General features: G+C 33.9%; 1 protein-coding gene across 3 annotated transcripts in view; it reads left to right on the top strand.

Moving 5' to 3' along the window:
- The window catches only part of Diaph2 (diaphanous related formin 2), a 727,907-nt gene that overhangs the window by 309,492 nt on the left and 400,442 nt on the right, over nucleotides 1-17,973 (top strand). For all 3 annotated transcript variants that reach the window (XM_087903154.1, XM_087903153.1, XM_087903155.1), the window contains 2 exons: nucleotides 3,419-3,520; nucleotides 5,535-5,629. In XM_087903154.1, coding sequence (XP_087759280.1) covers nucleotides 3,419-3,520; nucleotides 5,535-5,629 — 197 coding nt within the window. The remainder of the gene's footprint in view (nucleotides 1-3,418; nucleotides 3,521-5,534; nucleotides 5,630-17,973) is intronic.

Genomic DNA, 17,973 nt, shown 5'->3' with positions numbered 1-17,973 from the left:
TTTCTAAATTCAGAATTTTATTCAAGTTACAAAAATTAGTAAAATAGACTGCAATTCAAAATGAAAATCTGAGCTATAGATATTTTGGCTATCTAATTTTAATTTCAAATTTTTTTTCATTTGAACATCAATGATTTCAGGCTAGATTTTAATGAAAAAATAATACCTAACACAGTGCTTCTTAACCCTTCCTATTCCTGCAATTTTTAATACAGTTCCTCATGTTAAGGTGACCCTCAACCATAAAATTATTTTAGTTGCTACTTTATAACTGTAATTCTCGTACTGTTATACATGATAATGTAAATATCTGATGTTCAGGATACATGATATGCGACCCTCCCAAAGGGGTTGTGACCCATACAGGTTGAGAAACACTGAGTTAGCATGTAAAGTGACACTAATGAGCATTATGTACACCTGTGTTAGCTGGGAAGCCCATTAGTTTAGAAACAAAATAATAATCATACACCACTTGTCTTACAGCATTTCATCCTGTATGTTCCTGTTTAATTAGTTTTGTATCAGAGTTTAAGGCCTATTGAAGTTAGGAACATTTTCTTGACTACTTCTTTGATTGTGTTAAATTTTCTGAATGTGCTTCCAGAGGTAATTTTGATATGATTTAAATTCTCTTCATTGACATCACAAACAGCTATTGAACTGTCATTTATTTCTTTATGCAGTTGTCTTAAGTTGAGAACAGCTTAAAATTAGAATAAATTGAAATGTTGATTATTGCATAAGAAAGACACTGTACTCTCAGAAAGCTCCTTTGAGGAACATTTATGATGCTTTTTAAAGAAAAATAATAAAAGTCATTTTTCTTTCACCAGTCCCAATGATTATGTTTTGGCAACATTCCTAAGAACTTGACACCTGTCACAAAATCATAATTTTCAAGGGAATTATTATCTAGTCTCATTATACTGTTTCTATCCTTACATTGGTCATTCTAGTAAACCTTAGAACATTTAATATTTGTTCTGTAGGTAATTTATTTCAAGTGTTATTTGTGTGCTATGGTAATAGAATTTTTATATGTCACACCATTAATGCAAGGGTAATCTATGAATTCACAACATTTTTAGGCATCCTTTGCAATATTGCTCAAGTTTCACAGATGCTGATTATCTTAACAAAAATATACCGATTGTTACTTTTTCCTAATAAATGAAATAACTTTTTTGTCTGGTATGAGCCAAGATTAAATGAATTAAAATAATAAAAACCATTAGTGCCTCAAAGTGATGTTTATATTTAACAAAGAAAATAACACTGTGATGATCACAGTTGTATAAGTCAGTGATGAAATTTAGCAGCATAGATTTGAGTACAAGACAGTCACTGGATTGAAAAAAAATGGCCTTGCTTGTGTAACATGATTTAGTGGTCCCATTGCATACAGCCTTATATTTATCAGAGACAAGGTAAAGCAACAGTACTGGAGCACAACTTTTGGAGCATTTCTATGCATATAGGACTTGGGGACTTCCCTTCATGCTTCATTTTACTAGAAGATAGCCACAGGATTTAACACTAGTGTATTTGACTTTTATTTATTTTTATTTATTTATTTATTTATTATTGTTTTTATTGAGCTATATTTTTTTCTCCTCTCTCCTCCCTTCTTCTCTCCTTCCCCCCTCTCTCCTCCCCTAAACTCTCTCCCATGGTCCCCATGCTCCTAATTTAATCAGATCTTATCTTTTTCTAAGTCCCATGTAGTTTTGATCCATGTATGTCTCTCTTAGGGTCCTTATTATTGTATAGGTTCTCTAGGATTGTGAATTGCAGGCTGGTTTTTCTTTGCTTTATGTCTAAAAGAGTGAATTCATATGATATTTTTCTTTCTAGGTCTGGGTAACCTCACTCAATATGATGTTTTCTATGTCCTTCCATTTGCCTGCAAATTTCAAGATGTCATTGTTTGTTTGTTTGTTTGTTTGTTTGTTTTATTCTGCTGTGTAGTACTCCATTGTGTAAATGTACCACAGTTTCCATATCAATTCTTCGGTCCAGGAGCATTTAGGTTTTTTCCAGGTTCTGGCTATGACAAACAATGCTGCTATGAACATAGTTGAGCACATGTCCTTGTGGTACGATTGTGCATCCTTTGGGTATATACCCCAAAGTGGTATTGCTGGGACTTGAGGTAGGTTGTTTCCTAATTTTCTGAGAAAGTGGCTGTACTAGTTTGCATTCCCACCAGTAATGGGGGATTGTTCCCTTTATCCCACATCCTCTCCAACATTAGTTGTCAGCAGTGTTATTGATCTTGACCATTCTGACAGGTGTAAGATGGATAGCTCAGTGTTGTTTTGATTTTCATTTCTTTGATGGCTAAGGATATCGAACATTTCCTTGAGTGTCTTTTAGCCATTTTAGATTCCTCTATTGAGAGTTCTCCGTTTAGGTCTGTACCCCATTTTTTATTGGATTATTTGTTCTTTTGATGACCAATTTCTTGAGTTCTTTGTATATTTTGGAGATCAGCCCTCTGTCCAATGTGGGGTTGGTGGAGATCTTTTCCCATTCTGTAGGCTTCCGTTTCGTCTTGATGACCATGTCCTTTGCTTTATAGAAGCTTCTCACTTTCAGGAGGTTCCATTTATTAATTGTTTCTTTCAGTGTCTGTACTACTGGGGTTATATTTAGGAAGTGATCTCCTGTGCCAAATCATTCAAGACACTAGTGTCTTTGAAAGGGGAATAGGGGCTAATATCTCTCCTTGATGCTGTGCTCCTTGTTTGAATCCTTTCAACCATTTGAAGAACCAAGAAATAATATTGTTTCAAGATAAGATTCTAAAATGGTAGCTAAGACAAAACTCACATATTCGAAACACCACATCTTCGGGGATATGTACTTGTGTGTATGCAAACTGGTGGTACTGTTGTACAGCTTGTAAATGCTTCAAATTTGTTCTTCAAAGCAGTCTCAGTGGGGAGATTTTCTGTTGACCCCTGTTTAGCAGCTTATGTCCCCTTAGGTGCTTTAAGGTGTTTCACTGAGTCAAATAAATGTCTAAATATTAGCATGTTTTTGGAGCAAAGGCGTGTGTTTCTCTTTCCTCAATTAGTCCAAATTAGTGAGATTTTACTTTATATTTCATCCCAGTACTGCTGCAGTTACCTGTAAAGGAGTAATTTATGTTGTACATTAGAGAAGAAGCAGCAATTGATTTTTACTTCTATTTGGCTTATCTTTTCTGCTTAAGTGCTGATATTTAATTTGTAGGGAAGCCTCTAAACAGCTCTATTTTTTTATGTTTATCCTTTTCCCTGAGCTAATGAAATAAATACATTTATTGATTTCAGAATCACCTTTATTAATGTAGTTAACATGCCTTACTAATGTTATTCCATGTACTTGTATTAGAACCATTATTGTTTATGAATCAACATTTTTCTTTCAGTTTTAAGGAATGCAGATGCTGCAGAAGAAAATAAGCCTGGGCCTCCAAAGAAGAAAATGAAGGAATTGAGGATTTTGGATCCCAAAACAGCCCAGAATCTGTGTATGTACTATTTTCTGCATAGGTGTTGTGATGACAGCTTATTTAGTGTAAACAACCTTACAATTTTTTTGACCAGTTACACTGCTAGAAAATAGATCCTATATAAACTTCCTACTGGGTGGCCTCATCCAGTCGTCATACAAGAAGTGGTGCCTAGTTTTATTGCAACTTAATATGGCGTGTTTTGTTGAGATCCCTGGGAGACCTGTTGTTTGTTTGTTTTTTTCTTTGAAGGGAAATGAAGGAGAAGTGGAGATGGTGGAGAGGGGTGGTGGTGGGACAGGACAGACAGGAGAGGATAAAGGGGAAACTGTGGTCAGGATGTGATATATGAGAGAAGAATAAGAGAAAGAGAGAGAAAGGAAAGAAGGAAGGATGAAAGGAAGGAAGATCATGTATAAATCTAATCCAGGTTGCCTTTTGCCACTTAATTAAAATGAATAAAATAAAAATTGAACATTGTTTAACCCACTGAAACCTATCAGTTTTAGAGCTTTGGAAAGTATTGTTAATAAAACTTTTATAGCAAACATTATGACACCTAATATATGTTGCTATTAAAAAACATTATTTTTTTAAATAGTCTTTCTCTAAGTATGTATGTATGTATGTATATGCCTGTGGTAAAGTTTGTTTTATATATTAGCCAGAGTCATACCTTAACAATAATAATAAAGTCATATGATTACAATAATATTCCAGAATGAAAAGTTACTTGAATATGGTATGGTCTCTTTTCCCTCAGAATCTCTCACTGTACCTGTATCATTATTCTTGTGATGATATGAAATTATTTAAAAAAAAACCTGACTGTTTCTTCTTGGTAAATTAGGTGGACTTCTTAAATATTTCCACGTTCTGTGGTCATTGTTAAGAACCATATAGTTTGTTTTAAAGTAAGCAATGTTATACTTTCACAGGAAATGTGATAACTCCAAAGGCTACTGTTTTAGTAAACTTTTAGTCATTGTCAAAAACTAGTAGAGTAGGTCAGCTAAAAAGAGAAAAGTTTTATTTTAGCTCTTTGTTTTAGTCCATGGCTGGTCCCTTTTTATTGCCTTTGGTCTCAAGGCAAAACAACCAAACATTGCGAGTCAAAGCTACTCAACTCTTAGTGGTAAAGAAACAGAGATCCAGAGAGATAGAGTTTGGGGGCAAGATATACTATTCAGGTCATGCCCCACTGAGTGAATTTTTTGAATTCTACCTTATCTTCTAATAGTATATTCAGCAATGTATTTAAAGTATCAATAGTACATTTGTCTTGAAGTCACCAATGAAGTCTTGTGAGCCAGTCACTTCTCTGAAGTCCCTTGTCTGAAATGTCCATTGGAGAGCAAACAGCATTAGAGGTGTTTGGGAAAGCATATTGTATCTTATCCGTAACAGCCATGAGATGATTAGAGAGCCAGTAGCATGCGTTTCTCAGATGTACTGTTTGATGAGTTTTAGGAGATAGAGGGAGATGACATGCAATTTCATGCTACTACTCTAAATAACACAACATAAAACTCACTAAATAATCTTTTCTTCAACTTTCTAATGAATAATTTTAAACTAAGATTTAGAAAAAATAGAGTGATGTTTACCTTTTTGTCATTCCTTAGAAATTCTATGTTGGATGTATCTAAAAATTTTGAAATTAATATATAGAATGCCTCAAAAGACTATTTTAAACTAATCTTTTTTTAATATTAAGTTTTGGTGCGTTATTTTATATCAGCTTAATATAAAATGCCTGAGCATAGTGTCTAGAGAGATCTAAGTAGGATTGTTTTCATACATATGTGTACTTGAGCTGCAAATGCTATAGGTGATTTTGTCTATATGGATAGAATAGTCCATCAAATAGAAACAAGATATAATTTTGCAAATTATTCTATTAGTGACAAAATTTAATATTTTCCATCTATACATGATTAATTATATGTAATTAAATTAATTAATTAAATATATATAATGCTTTTAAATTTTGATACTATTCTGTCTCTAATAAAATCCAATTTTATTTTAGCTATATTTCTAGGATCTTACCGCATGCCGTATGAGGAGATAAAGAACATTATTTTGGAGGTTAATGAAGATTTGCTCAGTGAGGCCCTAATTCAGGTATATTGAATATCTTTTGTTTTAAAATCATTTTCATGAATATTTTAGATGCATCTCTTATCAATGGTTTTATGAAAAAATTTCGTACTTTGCATAATAGAATCTGATGTGTTATTACTGAGATGACTCAGTCTTTAAATCCAGGTTGCAGTTCTTTCTTGCCATGCTTGAGATATTGTGCATTTGTAGATATATCATTCTCTGTGCATCACAGAATCGCATATATTTCATCATCAAAATGGGTCCATTAAATAGTTTTTTATTACAATATTATGGATAAAAAAAACTGAGTATGCCAGGCGGTGGTGGCACACGCCTTTAACCCTAGGACTCGGGAGGCAAAGGCAGGAGGATCTCTATGAGTTCTAGGCCAGCCTGGTCTATGGAGTGAGTGCCAGGACAATCTCCAGAGCTACATAAGAAAGCCTGTCTCAAAAAAATAAAACAAAATAAAGAAACAAACAAACAAAAAAGACAATCTAAACATTGCATATTCTATGAATCTTTCTCAGGATTTCATAGGTAAATGTGGTAGACTATTCTTTTGTTGGATACTTGTGCTGTATATTATATCAAACACTTGGTATTTATCATTTCATTGTATCTTAAAACACCTCATGAAATGTTAGTGATAGTGTATTCCCTTTTCCAAATGAGAATCTTAATTTTAGGTTATTCAATATTACATCTTGAAATATTGAATCCAAGCTTCAAAACCATGTCTAAAGGGGCTGCTAATATTATTCAGTGGTAAGGTGCTTGTCTACCCTACATGCTGTTCTGAGCTCCATTTCCAGTACTGTGTAACCCATGGTTGATCATGCCTGTAATCTCCGCACTTAGGAAGCCATAGTAAGAGTAGGAGTTCAAGGCCTGCTTAGTATACATGTGTGGGGCCCTGTTTTAAAAAGGAAGCAGATACCAAGTAATTTATTTTATGTAATTATAGCAATTTATTTCCCCCATACTCTCTATAAATAACAGAGAACCTGTATTAATGACACAAGCAAGTCATATTTATGTGCATGGTTTATGTCTGCATCCCAGTTTACCTCATGTATATTTTAAATCTGAACATGCTTATTTACAATAGCATTAAGGCTTGATGGGTTTATACTGACTTTTTGCTATCGTGATGCACATTTATGTTCAATATGGCACGTTCATGAAAATCCTCTTGTAGAAAAAAAATGACCGAGTTTGTTTTATTATTTTTAAGCTCTTGTGTGCAACAAACATGGCCATTGTTCCTTGAGTTGAAATGGGTAGCTCTTTACATTCATCTGGCACGCGCGCGCGCGCACACACACACACACACACATTTAGTAATAATAATTTAACAAATATATTGTAAAAATAGGATGGTACAAAATAGGTAAAACACAGAAGGAAAAAAATTACCAGTCATATAGATGTATGAAAAAGAAAGAGTTAAAGGTTTAGCAGCATGTATAGTGTTCTAAAGCACAAAAGGTGAGCCTGGTCAAAGTCAACCTTCACAGAACAGGTAGGAAATTTCTGGAAGCACCAAGTTGCCAAGCACTATTTTAATTTGATTCATTGTCCCTCACTTTCCCAAAAGGCAATGTAAGATCTGTGTAACAATTTGAAATGAAGCTATTGCTTTAATGTAGACCAGTTAAACTAGGAAATTTAATAAACAACATTAAGTTGCTACTATATCAAAACTATAAGCAGTTCATTCCTCCTAACTAGACCAAACTCAAACAATTTTTTAAAAAGCAAAGGTGCATTATATATACTATAAAATAATAGAAGCAAAGACCTTCCATATTTCTATATGCATACTTTGAAACCTAGTTTCATACAGGGAATGTTCATAAGTGAGAATTTTTTTCTTTCTTTTATTCTCAAAAGTACTTAAAACATGATTTTAAAAATAAAAAATAACAGTTATACTGACAAATTTAATGACTTGAGGCTTTACATATTTGCAGTATTTTTTCATTTGCCAAGGTATGTAGAGGAAAAGATTTAATGTTGTAATTAACAAAAGTATTGCTACATTGATTGACTCTCAAACTATGATCATATCCCATAACAGTTTTTTCCTTTACATATTAATGATGAAAAAGCTTTCATTATTGAGGGATCACAAGTTTACCTGCCTTACCTTACCATATTTTAAAACAGAATGAATGCTAGATTCAAAGAAAATAAGGGTAGCTAAGCCATATTTAGTTTTGTGCAAATACTTCTAGGACAGTTCAGATCAGCACAGGTGCCTCTGGAGGTCAGAGACATCAGATATTTCCAAGAGTTGTGGATACAGACAGTTACAAACTACTCTAAGTTTGTTCTGGGAGCCAAACTCAGATGCTGTCTGAGAACAGTGTACTCTTTCAACCACTGACTCATCTCTCCAGCCTCAATCTTCTGTGTTTTCATGGCTTCTATTTGATAAGACTCTGCTGAAAAGCCAGATTGCTCATTGTGTACTAGAGAAACTTTTTTCATTGCCTATCATAGTCAATCCAAATTGATTCTCTCATTTTTACATAATAAAAGTTAGCCTATATTTAAGATGTGTCATATGTCTGAAAATACTCTGTTAAGGAAGGATGCTCCTCAAGTGAAAATCTACACTCTTGTTGCTCGCCTAAAAGATTACTTTCCTCACACAGAAAAGACTAACTTCACTATGACCTCTTTCTCACTCCCAAACTAGATATGTTTGCTTCAATGATGCAAAAGTAGCATCTATTTGCCATTCATATGAGATGTTTACCATTTATGTCTAATTACCATGTAACACATCGATAATGCACAGCATTAAATATGTATCATCAGATTAACTTTGTTGTAAGTTCTATTTGATTACAGTGCTAAACTCCATCCATGCATAATCACAGTTTGTTGTACATGAACATGGTTTTCTCCTCATAGCAACAACAGCTAAAAAAATAAATAAATAAGGAAACATCATTTCTGAAGAACTTGGATTAACACTGATGTTACATCTCTTAGAATGGATCAATAAACTCTTCCTCACTAGACAGCTAGAAGACTGTATTTATTTGACAGGATAAATTGCCTACTTAAAAAATAGTTTTATTTTAGTCAACATGATAAAGTTCAAATGTTAAAGTTACCAACAAAATACTAATCCTTCATATTTCCATATGTCCCCTATGTTTCCATACATCAAGATTTAAAGTAGATATTGAAATCCCTGTGTACTAGAAACTGAAATGTTTTACAATGCTTGCTATAACATATAGAATCACTTCAGGACATTCTATATTTTCAGATTGTTGGGGTGCATTTATTGTATATAATTAGTCTCTTTTGAGTAATGTGTAATAGATTTAGGTGGTTCGTAACATCAATAGTCCAGTATTGAAAACCTACTTTAGTATAGTTTAACTTGATCTTTTAAGACAAGAAAAAAAAAACACACACGGGCGCACACAGACACACACACACAGACACACACACACACGCACAACTAGTCTTTAATAGGCTATACATCATTAAAATAATGTGTGTTAGACAAAGATACAGAGCTCACAAAAATGAAATTAGCAATTTATTTATTTATTTATTTATTATGAGAAAGTAATTTTATTAAATTATAAAAGTTTCCATTTCCGCCCCTCCTCCCAACACCCTCCCACTCCCCCCACTCCCTCTCCTCCTCCCTCTCCATCCCTAAGAGCAGTCAGGGTTTCCTGCCCTGTGGGAAGTTCAGGTTCCTCCCCCCACCCCCAGGTCCAGGAAGGTGAGTATCCAAACAGACTGGATCCCCAAAATCTAGTATATGCAGAGGAAACAAGTCCCAGTGTCATTGTCAATGGCATTTCAGAAAGACTCCAGGCCAGCCACATTCAGAGACTCCGGCCACATTCAGAGAATCTGGTTAGATCACCTCCTCGTTCAATCCCAGTCCAACTGGCCTTGGTAAACTCTCATTAGATCCGACCCCTTGTATCAGTGGGTGATAGCATCCCTAGCAGTCCTGATTTCCTTTTTCATGTTCTTCCTCCTTCTGCTCCTCATTTGGACCTTGGGGGGCTCAGTCCGGTGCTCCAATGTGGGTCTCCATCTGTATCGCCATCTATCATCGGATGAAGGTTCCCTCTGGTCTTGCCTTCTTTGCTCACGTTCTCTTTCCTGGTGCTGGCTGGATATTTTTTATTTTTTTTAGAGAAAAAAATAAGTATGTTTTACTTGAGATGAAGAGTGCTTCAGAATAATTCTTTTTTATTATTTTTAGAACAATATTATTCTATAAACCAATTCCATTTCCTTCTCCTTCCTATCCTTCCACTCTCCCTAGCTTCTCCTCACCCCACCACCTTCCATTCCTCAGAGAGGGCTAGTCCTCCCATGATGAGTCAGCAAATCTGTCATAAAGCTTGAGTCAAAACCAAGGCCATTCTCCCTGTATCTCGACTGAGTAACTTTCCATTGGGAATGGGCTAGAGTTCATGCACTAGGGTAAATACTGATTCACTGCTAGTATCCCCACAAACTGCCCAAACCACTCAATTGTCACCCACATTCAGAGGACCTAGTTTGGTATTATGCAGGTTCCCCATTTGTCAGTTTGGAGTCTGCTCTTTCTGTGGGTTACCACATCATGGTCTTGGCTCCATTGCTCATATTATTGCTCCTCCCTCTCTATGACTGAATGCTAGAAGTTTGGCCCAGTGCTTACTTCTACAGTTGCTGGATAAAGGTTTTATGATGACAATTAAGGTAGTCATCAATGTGATTACAGGGGGATGGCAGTTAAAGTACCCTCTCTTCTATTGTTTAGTGTCTTAACTGGGGTCATCCTTGGTGATTCCTGGGAATTCCCCAGTGCCTGTTTTCTCACTAATCCCATAATGGCTCACTCTATCAGGGTATCTCTTTCCTTGCTCTCCCTCTCTGTACTTTACCCAACTTGACCTTCCCAAACTCTCATCTTCTCCTTCTTAATTGCTGGAAAAATGTATTGATAGAGAAATTGTGCTTATATATGTCAGGCATATGTGAGAGTAGAAGGTAGCATACGGTGCCTAAAAGTTTTCAAAAAGATGTTAGTTCAGAACAATTGGAAAGGATTCAGCAGGTTTTGAACATGGAAGTGTAAAATAATTTATCTTTATTTTATTGTAGTTCTTATTCATATTTTGTGTTTTATTTAATTAAAAGTGTAAACAACAGACCAAAATAGTGATAATAATATTTATTATTGACAGTAACAGTAGTAATAAATGTTTCCTTTTCATGTTCCAGTCATGGCAGATATCAAGAAATATTGTTTATACTCCTTACTATTTATAAATTAAAGTACTTATTAGGATTGCCACTAGACCTTGCTTTTTAATGTTTTAATCAAGAAACACATCTATTATTAAACAATGCCTGCTTTGATAAATATGTTACCAACTCTTTCATTACAGTTGGTTTCATTTATAATGATATATGTTTGATTTTATTTTGAGAACTGACCCCAAAATAAAAAAAAAAAAACGTCCATGGGACAGCCAAGAGGGCCAGAACCTGATAGCTATACTCCCAGAGTTGCTGTGCTTAAGGTAGTTTCCTAGAACAAATTTACCTTGAACTAGACTTTGAAATATTAGTAGGACTTAGTAAGGGATTATTGAGAGTGAATAGTGGGCAGATACTTGACAAATATAAAAGATAGTATATTTTATTATTCATATAAATTTCTGAATTAAGAGAGGATAGTGATGAGCAAGCATATGGAAGATGATTAGTACATTGCTTGGGGTCCTATTTTAGAAATGAGAGAGCACGGTCTAATGACTGGTTGCCTGCCTACCCCCACACACTATTTTGTATTTGTATCTCTGTATTTTGCAGATACACTTTATTTGGACTTTTAGCTGTCTAAGTGGAAGAATTTTAGTGTCATGTATATTCTACAGGCCTCCCTGTTCCTTACCTCCCTAATTTTGACTTGTTCTTGGATCTTGTATACATTAACATTTTTGTCTCCTGATAGATTTTTGAATTTGTGCAACAACAAATATTATGTTTAGGAAAATTAATGCAGCTATAGTATATACCAAGTAGTTCTCTGTTAATAGACTAAATAGGCAAATGCAAAGTACTTTTTAAAGTACAAAATAAACAAAGCCCTGAACTATAAAGATATCAGTTGGGTGTCAGGTAGATAACTTTGTTTAAAAATATATATTCATTCAAAAGTTTTGGTTACAAAATGGTTGTACCACTTGGGGATTAAAAAAAGAAATAAACTAGCAAGCAAAAAAATCCAGGACATAATAGAAAAGAATTACAGGTAGAAGTACACTAAAATATTTTTCTTGGATAGAATTGAGATCAGTAAAGAAAACAATATCAATGGGTCATTTGCAAAGCACTGATACTTAAAGTATGAGAACTATTGAAATTCTTGATGTTTCTAGTGAAAGAATGGTGTTGACAAATAGAAAATCAGGAATTCATTTCTGTACACCACATATTTTGACTGGGGTTACTGTCCCACCAGGTCCCACATCCGTTTAGTCCCAAATATACACACAGAGGCCTAAATTAATTTGATTGGTTTATTAGCTCAGGCTTCTTATTAAATCTTATCATTCATATTAGCCAATAATATGAAGTTAATATCAGACTAAACTCTTTCACCATTTGTCATGGGATTATAATAAAAACTTTCTAAATTTCTCCTTGTCACTCTTAACAGTACATTAATGTCACCCATAGTCATTCTATTGTGTAGAGCTTCTTTTAGTATCCACCATTGCAGTTACATCTAGTGGTCCTTATTTTATAGGTCTTTCTTGAAATATGCTAAGCTCTACACTGGAACCCTATACTTTTTAAGCAGGTGTTGTGTTTATTTATAGTACCTACCCCCTGCGACCCTTCATTTGAGAACCTAGTGCATTTCTGCAGAGGATCGAACCTTCTGGGGTTTCATTTGCTGCTGTTTCATCATTTACTTCTTTTTCTCTGACTTTTCCTTCGTCCATTCTTTATGTAGTAGAAGGCTACAGTAGTACCAGTAATACCTCAGATAAAATGCAGCTCTATACTACCTCTTTCCTATCGGGAAATTCATGCACAAGAATATTTCTGCTTGTACCTTACTCTTAAGTTCCCTGTATTTCTGCTTGCATTATGGTTCTGAAGCACAGTTGAATATCGAATAGTGTAGTGCATGCAAGATCAAGACATAAAACCTACAGCTTTCCACATGATTATGTTTTCTCAAATGTGATTTTTACATCTCAAAGCAGATTATATGATCCATATAACTCGTTCTTGAATACTGACAAAATGATTAGATAGAAGCAAAGGTCATTCAATCTATCCCCCGAATTCCAGGCAGTGCTACACCTAAGTCATCAAAGATAAATGGGTATCTATTGATTCTGCAAGAAAAAGATTCTTCAGCTTCCCTCAATTAACCAGTTGTAGTGTATAATTATTCTTATAGTCAGGAAGTTCGTGCATGTGTAATAGTCGAACTCGTTTTTGTCTCTTCAATCCATCTTTGTAATCATTGATCTATTTATGTGGCTATCGACCATCTGTATTATATGCAGGCGTGTGAGTCTGCATGTGTTTCTGCACTTTACAAGATTTGATGGCTTTAGAAGACTATAGGTATATCAATTAAGACTGTAAAAGCATTAGTATTGTAGAATTTTATAACACTTTTTCCTCCTTGCGAACAACTTATATTTTCTAAGTTTATTTTCATAATTCTTTAGGGAAATTGAAACATTAGCAATGACAAGAACAATCTTGACATTTCTTTCTTGTTTCTCATCATAAAGAAATAAGTATTTCATGATGCTTTTCAGTTTGCACATATTTTTATCCATGAGCTGCTATTGTTTTTTTCATCTTTTGCTTCTTTTTATCAGATTGAATTTTAAAAAAAATGTATTCTCTTGTCTGTCTTGACAGTAGTTTCATTTTTGAGCATTGTGTACTAATTTCAGTCTATTGTGAAGCTGAATCTAATCCAAACAATATTTTGTCTGCTCATTGTCATTTTTTGGTTGATTTGTAAAGAATAACCAGTTTTTCATTTGTTACTACTATTGGTTGTATTCTTATTTGCAAGGAAAGAAAAAGTAGCTCTAAACAATTTTTTCTCATATCAATTAGAAAAAAACTATTTTTGATTGGGAAAATAAACTGAGTTATTTACAGTTTGAATAAAAACTGGATTTTGTTCGAAGTTGTGCAAAATCTTGTCGCATAGATCTTTGTTTTTCCTTTTTTGCATACTTCTAGCTATAGCAAAAGCTTCAGAAAATTTTAGTAGTTTATACTGTTGGTCTATGGCTTCTATTGGACTGAGGGGGTGATCAGAGTAGAACAGACGTTCTGTTGCAGTTCTACAGCTGTGAAAGTGTCTGCCTTTTTTACTACGAACTTCCAGGACCCTGCAACTAAGAAATGAAAAGCAAAACTATACTGCTGTAATGCATTAATCTGAAACTATGGTACTACTTCTCTCCCCAAAACAATAATCCTTTAATTTAAGAAACCCAGGAAGCAGATAGCACAGTTACTAACATTCTCCACTGAAAAAATCAAAAGTGATAGATAATTGAGCTTTTCCCACTAGCTTTTAACTCATTTTTAAAGTTTGTATGTGGTTGAAATATAAAGATGGTTGGTTAGCCAAGTATTTACTAAATCATAACACTTTGTAATTTATTACATTTCTAGAAGCACCTTTTGTTATGTTCTAGGGATGACAGTCAGAAATTTTCTGTAACTCAGGACTAAGTCTTCACATAGCACAGATTTTTTTCAAGGTTATGTAGTTGTATCTTCACTGTAGAGTAGAATTTACCTACCCATCACATCTATTAAAGATATTTGATTCTTGTATTAGATTTTATCCCAAAATAGTATAACTATACTACATCATACCATAACATAGTATATGATATATTTAATATAATCATATGTTAATTAATCTTTTTAAATATTATAGATGAGCTGTCAAGAAGGAAAATTCAAAAGAAGTCTTTTGACGTATTGATTCTTTTTTTATATATATAATATTATAGCTCCATAAAAAATTAATCTTATAACCACAGTAGCACAGACACTGAGAGCAACAATTAATAAGTGCATCCTTCTGAAACTGAGAAGCTTCCGTAAGGCAAAGGACACGGTCAATAGACAAAACAGCAGCCTACAGAATGTGAAAAATCTTCATGAACTCCACATCTACCAGAGATTCTCCAAAGTATACAAAGAATTCCAGAAATTAGACAACAAGATACCAAATAGTCCAACTTAAAAATGGGTACAGATCTAAACAAAATCTTCAACAGAGGGATCTCAACTGGTCAAATGACACTTAAGGAATTGCTCAACATCTATTTAAAAGTGTTTTGTTAGTAACCACACATAAGGCATATTCCTTACCTTGAACTGTGACGTTTTTAAGAGTGGATTCAAGAATCTATCTTCTAGATGCGAATAGTACTCACTGCCACTTGTGACTTTAGTTTTTTCCAATCAATGTAGGGGATCAAAATTTGCCTTTAGTTACAGACCATTGCTTTAAGATTTCCTTTTACAGCTGGTGATGCAGATGTAGGACAGACTGGTCTACAAGAGCTAGTTCTAGGACAACTAGTGCTATAACATAGAGAAACCCTGTTACAAAAAACACAAAACAAAAACAAAAAAGATGGTTTGCTTTTGCATTTGATAGAAAAATAGTAAACTTTCAGAATTTTATGTTTCCAATTATTTGCTTTTTTCTTAGTTTATTACAAATCTGATAGCATTTGGTTTGTACATTTGATTAGTATTTATCAAAATCAAAGCCATAACTTTAAGAAATCTACTTTTGTTTCTGATACAATGCATTCTCATAAGTTGCAAATAGCCCTGGTTAGGTATTGTTTAAATTAAAGGCAGCAAATATTCCATTGTAAATGCATCTAATAATATTACTCTGAGTTCACTTTTTTTCCCTTTTTCACAGAGTAACACATTTGTGTGCTTTATATCCTGAATTTAATAATGTTAACATGTTAAATTTATGTGATTTAGCTTTAGAATATGATAGGGAAGTTAGATACTGTCATACAATCAGTCTAGGATCAGAACTTAGTTCGATGAATTTTTTAAAACACCACTTTTTACCTGTCTTTCCCCCTACTGTGATATGTAGGTGAGTGACTTACTGACTGACTTGCTTTTACTGTTGGAAAGGAATAATATGTATCTACTAAAGTTTTCCATCTAAACACATTGTACAATGTCTCTCATTGGAAACCAGAGATGACCTTTAATTATATTTTATAATGTCTTATTCAATCATGGTATTTGAATTAATTGATACCTAGCATTCTTTGTGCTCTGCAATAAATATGTAACTAGCTAACAAAGAATAAATACCTATGATTACTAAATACAATAAAAGAAACATTGAATTCTATTTCTGCATTAATAACTATCATTTTAGTAAATTGAACGTACGGTTCTGCTATTAAAGTGACCATTGTTTACCGTATATGAAGGATTCATAGTGACAGATTCTTCTAAGGAAATATAACCATTTTGTTTCATGAGAAAGATAAGAGTAAATATTTTAGTATTCATTTTATGTTTTCTACAATGCATATAACATAATAGAATTGAAAATAACTTGATTCAAAGGAAAAGCAAATATGTTCATTTCTCTTCCTTGAGTACTATCTTAGAGTTTCTGTTGCTCTGATGAAATATCATAACCAAAATGGAATTGGGAAGGAAAGGGTTTGTTTTATTTAGAGTCCCATATCACTGTTCATCACTGCAGACTGGGCAGTAAACCAGAGGAGTTGATGCAGAGGCCATTGAGGGGTCCTGCTTAAGGGCTTACTCCCCATGGCTTTCTCAGCCTGCTTTCTTATAGAACCTAGGACCACCAGCCCAGGAATAGCCCAACCCACAATTTGCTGTTCTCTCTCATATTAATTACTAATTGAATGTATTACAGGCTTGCCTACAGCCTGAACTTTCTAAACAGTCTTTTTAATTAAAATATATTTGGTAATGTTCCTTTCCCTCCCCAAAATCCTTCCAGATTTTCTCCCCCTACTAAGACAACTATAAGTTCTTTCTCAAAAGTGAAAACAAAGAAAACCCAATACAACAGCAATGGCCCCCAAACCAAGGAAACGAAAATAAAAACACCCAAAAAGGAAAAAAAGAAAAAAAAACCTAGCAAACATCAACAGCAAAAACTCACCAAACAATAACCAAATAAAAGCAAACAAAGAACTGTGGAGTCCATTGTATTTTGACCAACTACTCACAAGCATGAGATTTGCCTTGCAGTGGTTGATATATACCCAGTATCACTCCATTGATTTTCCTGCTGTCAGGAAATATAATGACAAGTAAGTTGTTAACTTTTAATCTGGTGGCTAAATTTTCGTGCATTCATTTAGTCATTCAGTTTTATTTATTAAAAAATGAAATGTAATACGATATAATAAAAAACTATCACATTGAAATTGGACAAAAAAAAAAAGAAAGAAAAGAGCCCAAGAGAAGGTACAAGAATCAGAGACCCACTCATTCACACACTTAGGAATCCCATAAAATCATTAACCTGGAAGCTATAATTGCAGAGGGCCTGGTTGTGTTTATTCTTTGTCTGCTTGTTTCATCTATGTCATTATTAACTATTCAGAATATTTTTTTGGAAAATGGTCCTTGTTAAAATTGCTGACAATTGGACTTTACTTAATATCCTTATTTGTTTTGTTTATTCTTTTTAGTTTCTTTAGAATCAAGAGAGTAATAGTTCTGTGCACTACTTCTATAGTAATTGTGATAATATCATTTTATATGGCAGAATTAGATATCCTGAACCTGTTAGATGGACCTTTTCTACTAGATCATGTTAGAGAGATGAGAGTTCCATGCTGGACTTATCTGTCTATTTCTAATATTTTTCCTTAGAGATCTCTAAAATGATAAATCAACAAATTTTGTTTTTTAATAATCTATGGAAATATGAAGATATCAAACAGTATTGTGTTGATAGACACATAGTGTGTTTGTTAGTTGTTTCATTACCACATACAACACACACACACACACACACACACACACACACACACACACAAAGCAGACCAAAGCTACTTAAGGAAGAAAGGCTTTTATTTTGAGGAAAAGTCCATGATGATTTAGAAGGCATTACAATAAAAATGCCTGAGGCATCTGGTCACATTGTGTTCACATTCAATAATCATAACGAGTTGTATGCTTCTGCTCAGTTAACTTTCTCTTTTTGTCTAGGAAGCAGGCTCAGAGAATGGTACTGCTCAGATTTAGGGTTGGTGTACTCAAACTAGTTA

The sequence above is a fragment of the Myodes glareolus genome, chromosome X (genome assembly GCF_982192425.1).
Source record: "Myodes glareolus chromosome X, mMyoGla1.1, whole genome shotgun sequence".
NCBI classification, from domain to species: domain Eukaryota; kingdom Metazoa; phylum Chordata; class Mammalia; order Rodentia; family Cricetidae; genus Myodes; species Myodes glareolus.
Note: the sequence above shows the minus strand (reverse complement) of the source record. Positions and strands in the feature narration are given on the sequence as shown.